We start from the raw sequence: 10,283 nt of genomic DNA, 5'->3' as shown, positions 1-10,283 counted from the left end.
GGGTTCCAGAGATTCTCCTGCCTCAGCCTCGTGAGTAACTGGGACTACAGACTATGCCAGGCTAATTTTTTTGTATTTTTTTTAGTAGAGATGGTGTTTTACCATGATGGTTGGGCTGGTCTCAAACTCCTGACCTCAAAATGCTCTGCCCGCCTCGGCCTGCCAAAGTGCTGGGATTATAGGCGTGAGCCACTGCACCTGGCAATTTTTGTATTTTTGATGGAGACTGGGTTTCACCATGTTGACCAGGCTGGACCTGAAGAGACCTGCCTGTCTCAGCCTCCCAGAGTGCTGGGATTACAGGCATGAGCCACTGGGCCTGACCCACATATATATTATTTTTGACTTTGATAAGATTTGTAACCACCTGTGTCTTTATCCTTAAAATATTTTTAGAAAACAGGACAAATGAGAAGCATAATTACTATTGTTGAGTAACAAATCAATATATCAATTATAATGAATATAATAAAATGTGTACTATTTTATCATAATAAAAACATGCATGTTATGTTTATTTTTTACTTGTTATTTATTTTCATTGCTTGACTTTTTTATTTACCACTTATTAGGACTCTCTTCAGCTTCTGGAGACCTCACTATCCTATTATGTCTTTGTGTGAAGACATGCTGCTTTGTAATTATCGAAAGTGTCGCATCAAACTCTCTGGCTATGCATGGGTCACTGCCTGTTCTCACATCTTCTGTGATCAGCATGGCAGTGGTGAGTTTAGTCGCTCACCAGCTGTCTGTCCTGCCTGCAACAGTACCCTTTCTGGAAAGCTAGATATTGTCCGCACAGAACTCAGTCCGTCAGAGGAATATAAAGCTATGGTATTGGCAGGACTGCGACCAGAGATCGTGTTGGACATTAGCTCCCGAGCACTGGCCTTCTGGACATACCAGGTTAGTGCTTAGTCTAGTTTCTTTTAAGAAACTCTTTAAGGCATTTGTGGGAGTTTCTAGTGTCTTTTCTTCATTATTTTCTATTTATTTTTTATGAACATATGGGAAACTTTCTTTTTGATGAATTGTTTTATTTTCAAACACAATAATGTTTATTGTTGAGAATCAGGAAGAAAATTAAAAAAGCACTCATAATTCCATCACTCGGAGATAACCACTGTTGATACTGCACACACACACACACTGTCTCACACTCTTCTATACTAAAGTAAGATAATACCATACATACTGTTTTATTGTTAGAGTTAACAATATATTATATCTGGTATGAATTTTTCCTTTTTTTTTTTTGAGATGGAGTTTTCTTGTGTTGCCCAGTCTAGCCTCTAACTCCTGGGTTTAAGCCATTCTCCCACCTCAGCCTCTTGAGTACCCTGTGCCCCACTTTGTATGAATATTTTATTAAATATTTTTCAGTTAACTATCTATAATTGTGTTTTAATGGTTATATTGTATCATAATTCATTTCTAAGTTATTAAAATGCTATCATGAACATTCATCAAATACACATCCTTAATTTTTTCCCCTTATAATTTCTACTTTTGGTATTTACTTAGAAAGACCTCCCTGTGGATAACTTTAAGCATGTCCTAGAATATATTGTTATATTTTACATATATACTTACACTGTTTTTTTGAGACAGAGTCTTTCTCGCCCAAGCTGGAGTGCAGTGGCATGATCTCGGCTCACTGCAACTTCCACCTCCCGGGTTCAGGCAATTCTTCTGCCTCAGCCTCCTGCGTAGGTGGGATTACAGGCGTGTGCCACCATGCCCAGCTAATTTTTGTATTTTTAGTAGACACGGGTTTTTACCATGTTGGTCAGGCTAGTCTTGAACTCCTGACCTCCTTGTGATCTGTGAACCTCAGCCTCCCAAAGTGCTGGGATTACGGGTGTGAACTACTGCATCTGGCCACATATAAAGTTAAAATTCTTTTTGTGTGTGTGTGTGTGTGTGTGTGTGTGTGTGTGTGTGTGTGAGACGGAGTTTCGCTCTTGTTACCCAGGCTGGAGTGCAATGGCGCGATCTCGGCTCACCGCAACCTCCGCCTCCTGGGTTCAGGCAATTCTCCTGCCTCAGCCTCCTGAGTAGCTGGGATTACAGGCACGTGCCACCATGCCCAGCTAATTTTTTGTATTTTTAGTAGAGACGGGGTTTCACCATGTTGAACAGGATGGTCTCGATCTCTTGACCTCGTGATCCACCCGCCTCGGCCTCCCAAAGTGCTGGGATTACAGGCTTGAGCCACCGCGCCTGGCAAGTTATACTTCTTAAGGATGTTTGTTATCTGTCAAGTAACTTTTTATTATATTTTTCTGGGTAAGTTATTTCTCTTACATGCTCCTGTATTTTTCAACTCCTTTGGTTAAATACCAAATAGTGTGTTTGCTGGCTTACATGGTAAGAGTATGTTTACTTTTGTAAGCAACTACCAAATTGTCTTCCGAAGTGGCTGTACCAGTTTACATTGCCAGCAGCAATGAGTGCGAATTCCACGTCCTTGCCAGAATTTGGTATTGTCCATGTTCTGGGTCTTGGCCAATAGGTGTATAGTGATATGTCTTTTTAGTTTGCATTTCTCTGATGACATGTGATGTAGAGCATCTTTTCATATGCTTTTTGCCATTTGTGTGTGTATATATATACACATAAAAATACACACACACGCGCATATTTTTTGTTGTTGTTTGAGATGCAGTTTCATTTTTGTTGCCCTGGCTGGAGTGCAACAGCGCGAACTCTACTCACTGCAACCTACACTTCCCGGGTTCAAGTGATTCTTCTGCCTCAGTGTCCCGAGTAGCTGGGATTAAAGTCGTGCACCACTATGCCTGGCTAATTTTGTATTTTTAGTGGAGATGGGATTTCACCATGTTGGTCAGGCTGGTCTTGCGCTCCTGATGACCTCAGGTGATCTGCCTGCGTCAACCTTCCAAAGTGCTGGGATTACAAGTGTGACCCACCACGCTTGGCCATTTGTGCTGGGATTACAAGTGTGACCCACCACGCTTGGCCATTTGTGTATGTTTTTTTGGTGAGGTGTATGTGAAGTTTTCGGTCTATTTTTAAATTGTTTTCTTATCGTTGAGTTTTAAGTATTCTTTGTATATTTTGGGTAACAGTCCTTTATCAGATCTATCTTCTGCATATATACTCTCCTGATCTGTAGCTTGTCTTTTCATTCTCTCACAGGGCCTTTCACAGAGCAGAGATTTTTAACTTTAATGAAGTCCTGCTTATCAATTTTCTCTTTGACGGTTTATACCTTTGGTGTATTTTAAAAGTCGTTGTCAAATCCAAGATCACCTAGATTTTCCCCTATTATTAGCTTCTGGGAGTTTCATAGTTTTGCATTTTATATTTAAGTCTGTGAACTATTTTTAGTTTATTTTTGTGAAAAGTGTAAGGTCTGTCTAGATTCTTCGGGTCCTCAGTTTTTTTGCTGGTTATTGGCCAGAAGCTGTTCTTAGTTACTTGCCTCTTGGACTTTCCTGACATAGCTGCTTTCTTCCTCAAAGCCAGCAAGGGAGAGTGTCTTCTAGTAAGACCTTATAGTCTTAGGTAGTAAACTCATGAAGTGACAATCTGTTACAATGGTTGTAGTATTCTAGTCACAGGTCCAGCCCACATGCAAGGGGACAGGGAGTTACACAAGGGTATACGTACCAGGAGACAATGATAATTGTTTTAGAGTCTGTTCTTTACGCTCTGGATTACTTGTAAGAATGGGATTATATTTCTTAAAAATCTTTGAAAAACGTGTCATATATTAAATTAAGACAAAAACTCAGTTCTTTTGGTGTTATGATGTTAGTGGTTTGAGAGTATTCTTCCAGACTTTTTTCTATGCATTTAGTAACATAACTTGTTGTTTTTTAGAATTACCTCGTTGTATATACTGATTGCTTCTTAAACTGGGTTCTAAATGTTAAAATAACATCCCTATATAAGCATCTTTATTTTCCTTTTGTGTTTGTGTTACATTTTATAGTATATAACTTGGAACCCAATACCTTAAAAATCCTTTCTTTTTTGGAACCAGGTACATCAGGAACGTCTCTATCAAGAATACAATTTCAGCAAGGCTGAGGGCCATCTGAAACAGATGGAGAAGATATATACTCAGCAAATACAAAGCAAGGATGTAGAATTGACCTCTATGAAAGGGGAGGTCACTTCCATGAAGAAAGTGCTAGAAGAATACAAAAAAAAGTTTAGTGACATCTCGGAGAAACTTATGGAGCGCAATCGTCAGTATCAAAAGCTCCAAGGCCTCTATGATAGCCTTAGGCTACGAAACATCACTATTGCTAACCATGAAGGCACCCTTGAACCATCCATGATTGCACAGTCTGGTGTTTTTGGCTTCCCTTTAGGTAAGAAAGGACATGTGATATCCAGTATCTATTCTTTAAATCAATGATTTTTTATACTGCTCTGCCCACTTCCAAGCTAAACTCCATCTCAAAAAAAAAGGAAAAAAGAGTATAGGCTCTGAAAATAGGGTAGGGATATTGACCAAATTACTTAACTTTCTGTGCCTTCTCATCTATATAAAAGAAGGAGACTAATGCTTACCTCATAAAGTTTTAGGAATTTATATAAAACACTTACACCCTAGTACTTAGGAATCAATAATGGCAGCTAATATTACTACAACTATGTGGCTTTTAATTTAACGTAGCAATTTTTGCAACCTTTCATTTTGCAGAGATTAACTCTGCTCAAATTAAAGCGTTAATTTAAATGTAAGCAAATACAATAGATAAAAGTGATGATGTACAGGTTGAAACATGGGTAAAGAATTCATAGCCTACCACAACTCAAGACCCTTATAGTCTCCACTGAATGCTATAGGACAGTACAATGTAATATTACTTCTCAGGACCCCTGTGCAACCTTTCATTCCCTAAGCTACATTTCTTAAAATTTGCTTATAGCAAATAGTATGAAATGAAATAGCATACTTATTTGAACTGTTGCATTAATCTGACTTTCTGCCTCTAATTTCTTTTACTTTCTTTTTTTTTTTCACTTGAGATGGAGTTTCCCTCTTGTTGCCCAGGCTGGAGTGCAATGGCATGATCTCGGCTCACCACAACCTCCACTTCCTGGGTTCAAGCGATTCTCCTGCCTCAGTCTCCCGAGTAGCTGGGATTATAGACATGTGCTACCACGCCTGGCTAATTTTGTATTCTTAGTAGAGATGGGGATTTTCTGTGTTGGTCAGGCTGGTCTTGAATTCGTGACATTAGGTGATCTGCCCACCTTGGCCTCCCAAAGTGCTGAGATTGCAGGCATGAGCCACCATGCCTGGCCCAGAGCCTGTACTTTTTTTTTTTTTTTTTTTTTTGAGATGGAGTTTTGCTCTTGTTACCCAGGCTGGAGTGCAATGGTGCGATCTCGGCTCACCGCTACCTCCGCCTCCCGGGTTCAGGCAATTCTCCTGCCTCAGCCTCCTGGGTAGCTGGGATTACAGGCACGCGCCACCATGCCCAGCTAATTTTTTTGTATTTTTAGTAGAGACGGGTTTCACCGTGTTGACCAGGATGGTCTCCATCTCTTGACCTCGTGATCCACCCGCCTCAGCCTCCCAAAGTGCTGGGATTACAGGCTTGAGCCACCGCGCCCGGCTCAAGAGCCTATACTCTTAACCATTTGCTATGCTGTGAGAAGGCCATGTTTCAAATTTTTTCACCTGCCAATACCGATTGTACAGTTCTTAAGTTATTGTCAGTTTGGTTGTTTTGTTCTTTTGTTTATTGATTTTTGCTTTTGTCAAATATTTAGCAAATAAGTTTCATGTACCAGGTTATTAGGTATGATCCTAACCAATGAGGATAAAAAGATTATCTAAATAAGATTGCTTCTTTCTGGAAGTTCACAATCTAGCATGATGCCACCATCTCTTTTCCGCTTGTTAGGTGCCTTGCAGATGGAATAAATCTCATTTCTTCCTGAGTTCTGTTCTTTACAACAGAATTCGATAGATTTTTGCAATACTATTAATGGAAATTCTTTTTGGCCTACTAAAAAGTAAAGCTTCTTGTGCTGGATTTTCCTAATACTCATTTTTGGATATTAACTATAGGCTGAGGAAAAAAGTTTAGTAGGGGAGGAGATAACGTTTTAGAAAAGGTATGAAGTGGTCAGATGTGGCTCAGCACTTTGGGAGATTGGGGTTGGAGAATCACTTGAGCCCAGGAGTTCAAGACCAGCCTGGGCAATATAGTGAGATGCTGTCTCTAAAAGAAAGAAAAAAAAAAAGAGAGAGGGGACAGGTATGAGGTGATGAGCAGTATCAGATAAAAGAAAAAAACCTAAGTTTCTGCTTCACTTTCAGTTACTTATATAATGTAAATTTAGTCAGAGTGTTACTGTAAATGGGCACTATAGATATTTTTTTTCCTGTCACTGTCCACATTTGTCTATATATATATATATTCAACAGTTCTTCCCCATTCCTCTTTGTAAACACTTAATCCTTTTATCTCCTGCTACCACTGTTAGCTTGAAGGATATATAGTCAGCATTTTCCTTTAGTTGCATGATCCTTTAAAACCTGTAAAAGCCAAAGAAGGGTTCAGTGGAAGTAGTTAAATGTTTATTTAATCAGATCTATAATCTGCTTTGTCTTAAGCCTGTGCTAATTGGCATTGGATCATGGTATATGCTAGCATTTCATAGTTACATTTTTTCTAGAATGTTTATTGCAATTTTTTTTTTTTTTTTTTGAGATGGAGTTTTGCTCTTGTTACCCAGGCTGGAGTGCAATGGCGCGATCTCGGCTCACTGCAACCTCCGCCTCCTGGGTTCAGGCAATTCTCCTGCCGCAACCTCCTGAGTAGCTGGGATTACAGACACAAGCCACCATGCCCAGCTAATTTTTTTGTATTTTTAGTAGAGACGGGGTTTCACCTTGTTGACCAGGATGGTCTCGATATCTTGACCTCGTGATCCACCCGCCTCAGCCTCCCAAAGTGCTGGGATTACAGGCTTGAGCCACCGCGCCCGGCCTATTGCAATTTTTTTAAAAAAATATTAAGTAAGATAACAAAACAAAACAAAAAGAAAAAAAAATATTAAGTAACCCAGGGCAAATATTTTATATGTCTGTTTTTTTCTTTTTTTTTTTTTTTTGAGACGGAGTTTCACTCTTGTTACCCAGGCTGGAGTGCAATGGCGCGATCTCGGCTCACTGCAACCTCTGCCTCCTGGGTTCAGGCAATTCTTCTGCCGCAACCTCCTGAGTAGCTGGGATTACAGACACGAGCCACCATGCCCAGCTAATTTTTTTGTATTTTTAGTAGAGACGGGTTTCACCTTGTTGACCAGGATGGTCTCGATATCTTGACCTCGTGATCCACCCGCCTCAGCCTCCCAAAGTGCTGGGATTACAGGCTTGAGCCACCGCGCCCGGCCATATGTCTGTTTTTTTCTAAGACAAATATTGGAGAAAAAAATGTATATTCATATATATATATTTGATGATTCCTCTGAAGTAAATTATATAGATATCAAATGAATAAAATTATGATACTGTAAATTCTAGCTATATCAGGAGCATGTTTCACTGTGTCAAATTACTTTTAGTGATAGATCATGCTACCATTAGAAATTGAGTCACAGTATATGCTATAGTCAGAAGATAGAGTAGGGAATATTACTGTCTTTTTCTTATCCAATAATAGGTCTGTATCTTATCCAGCTCGTAGGCATTGAGCTCTGTTAAAATTTTTATTGAATACTTTTTGTCGTTTTGTTCCTGAAGTTCTATGAGGAAATAGATGCTTATGTTTTTCCCCTTTTTCCTCCTAGGTAGCAACTCCAAGTTTCCTTTGGATAGTTCACCTGTTCGAAATCGGGGAGATGGAGATGGAGATTTTCAGTTCAGACCATTTTTTGTAGGTTCTCCCACAGTACCTGAACCCAGCAACAGCTTTTTTAGTTTTGCCTCTCCAAGTCGTGAATTAGAGCACCAGCAAGTTTCTAGCAGGGCCTTCAAAGTAAAAAGAATTTGAGCCAGTTATGGTTTCATGGACCTGTGATCCCAGCTACTTAGGGGTATGAGGCTGGGAGGATCACTTGAGCCCAGGAGTCTGAGGCTATAGTGATCTAAGATCATGCCACTGCACTCCAGCTTAAGCAATAGAATGAGACCCTGTTTCTACAAAAAAAAAAAAAAAACGAAAAACAAAAAACAAAAAAAAAAAAGAAAAAAAAAACAAAGGTAATTTAGCCAACTTTACAGAATGTTTCTATGTTCATCTTCAGTGATTTCATTTAGCAAATCCTTTTAATAGATAGGACTCCCAAAGCCTCCCTGTGCTTTTAAGTCTCTGAAGTTGTCTTGACATTATCAACATAACCAAGTCATTAGCAGTGGGGAGTGGTTTAGAGTCTGGTTTCTTTGTTTCTATTATTTAAAGCTTGAGCATTTTATTAATCTCAATTCCATTGTGAACTGCTGAATTTTCATCCCTAGTGAGAAGGTTGCAATAGCATTTGTTTCAATGGATAACTGTTTCTCTCTGGGCTGTTTTCTGACGGAGCTGTGTTGTTTATGCCTTAAGTACCTGTGTTACATGCTACATGTCACTTTGAATTCTGGTATTTATACATGTCTATATATGTAAGCATATTAATTTCCAGTGATATTTTGCTGTATTTGCCAGTCTGTTTATGTGAAAATTTTGGTCTTGGAAAATGGTGGGTGCTGTGTGGCTTGTTATTTGGGTATGTGTATTTATTTGTATATATTTAGGTATTTACCTTTATATTAACTTGTTTGGAGGTATGCTGATGTCAGTATATGAGAGTACAATTCAATGCATGTATGTTCAGTCCCCATTTGTATTTAAGAATAACTCACATTGCTAAAGTTATTTTTTAAAGTTGACTTTTTCGGCTTTTATGGTTGGTCCTCTGTCCACACGTTCTGCTCAGACAACCATCTATCAAAAATATTCAAGAAAAAAAAGATAATAATAATCTAACAAAAAATATAAATTAAAAACCAATACTGTGTAACAGCTATTTGGATAGCATTTACATTGTAGGTATTATAAATAATTTAGAGGTGATTTAAAGTATTTGGGAGAATCTGTAGGTTATATGCAAATACGATGCCATTTTATAAAAGCGACATGAGCGTCCAAGGATTTTGGTATCCATGAGGGTTCCTGGAACCAGTCCCCCAGAGATACCAAAGGACGGTATTTTAAAATAAAGCTACTTCTTTCTTTACCTTTTTGTCAACTGTTGCCTTGGGTTTACTTATTTAAGAATGCACTTCTGCCGAAAGTTTACCAACGTGTTACTGCTCTCAAGAGACTATTAAAATAATTTAAAAGATTATTTCTTGTTTTCCTTTATTAAGTAGTAAGCATTTCTGACTATTATGGAAATTATGTTTATGAATTTGTTTGAAATGTAGAGCCATAATAGAAATTTGAAGGACATTCTCAGCAACTTGTTTTTTGCTTTCTCATGCCTTTATTCCATTCTTCTCATCCTTCAGGTAACCATGTTTATTAGATCTTAATTTAGGCTTCCAGTGTTTCTTTTTTCTTTTTTTAAATTATACTTTAAGTTCTGGGGTACATATGCAGAACGTGTAGGATTGTTACATAGTTATACATATGCCATGGCCATTTGCTGCATCCATCACCCCGTCATCTACATTAGATATTTCTCCTAATGCTATCCCACCTCTACCCTCCCACCCACCGACAGACCCCTGTGTATAATGATCCCCTCCCTGTGTACATGTGTTCTCATTGTTCAACTCCCACTTATGAGTGAGAACATGTGTTTGGTTTTCTGTTCTTGTGTTTGCTGGGACATTCTCAGTAACTTTATATCCTGTTACAGGAAAGACTTGAAAACATACTGGCTGGGGAGACAGAACATCTGGGTTCTGGTTATGGTTTTTTCTACTTAGTTTAAACTTTCTTGGACTTAGCCTCTGTATCTGTAAAATGAAGGATTGAATTAAGTTATCCTTATGGCCTTTTCTAACTCTTAAATTTTGTGATTGATTCTTACAGGTTTAGGATGTGTTAACAATGGAATTACCCTAAATGCCAAATCCCATTTTATTTTAGTAATAAAAATTATTCTGAAATCATTTGAAGATATTTTATATTTAGTCATTGTAGAAAGGCAATTAAATATCCCTGCTTTACATAATTGAAAAGCAAGTAGTTTCCTTCACTAGGAATATAGAGTATAAAATCTCTTAAAAATTATTCGTAGTGTGTACCAAAGTTATTTATTACTGTTTTTTCTTTTTCTTTTTCTTTTTTTTTTTT

General features: G+C 38.3%; 1 protein-coding gene across 8 annotated transcripts in view; it reads left to right on the top strand.

The window, feature by feature from the left end:
- The window catches only part of CCNB1IP1 (cyclin B1 interacting protein 1), a 26,941-nt gene extending 17,614 nt beyond the window's left edge, over positions 1-9,327 (top strand). For all 8 annotated transcript variants that reach the window (XM_074394164.1, XM_010346275.3, XM_074394163.1 and 5 more), the window contains 3 exons: positions 573-906; positions 4,013-4,346; positions 7,789-9,327. In XM_074394164.1, the coding sequence (XP_074250265.1) occupies positions 573-906; positions 4,013-4,346; positions 7,789-7,991 (871 nt within the window). In that variant the 3' untranslated portion in view covers positions 7,992-9,327. The remainder of the gene's footprint in view (positions 1-572; positions 907-4,012; positions 4,347-7,788) is intronic.
- Positions 9,328-10,283: the final 956 nt, after the last annotated feature.

The sequence above is a fragment of the Saimiri boliviensis genome, chromosome 2 (assembly GCF_048565385.1).
Source record: "Saimiri boliviensis isolate mSaiBol1 chromosome 2, mSaiBol1.pri, whole genome shotgun sequence".
Lineage (NCBI taxonomy): Eukaryota > Metazoa > Chordata > Mammalia > Primates > Cebidae > Saimiri > Saimiri boliviensis.
The sequence above is the reverse complement of the archived record's forward strand: the minus strand, read 5'-3'. Positions and strand labels throughout refer to the sequence as shown.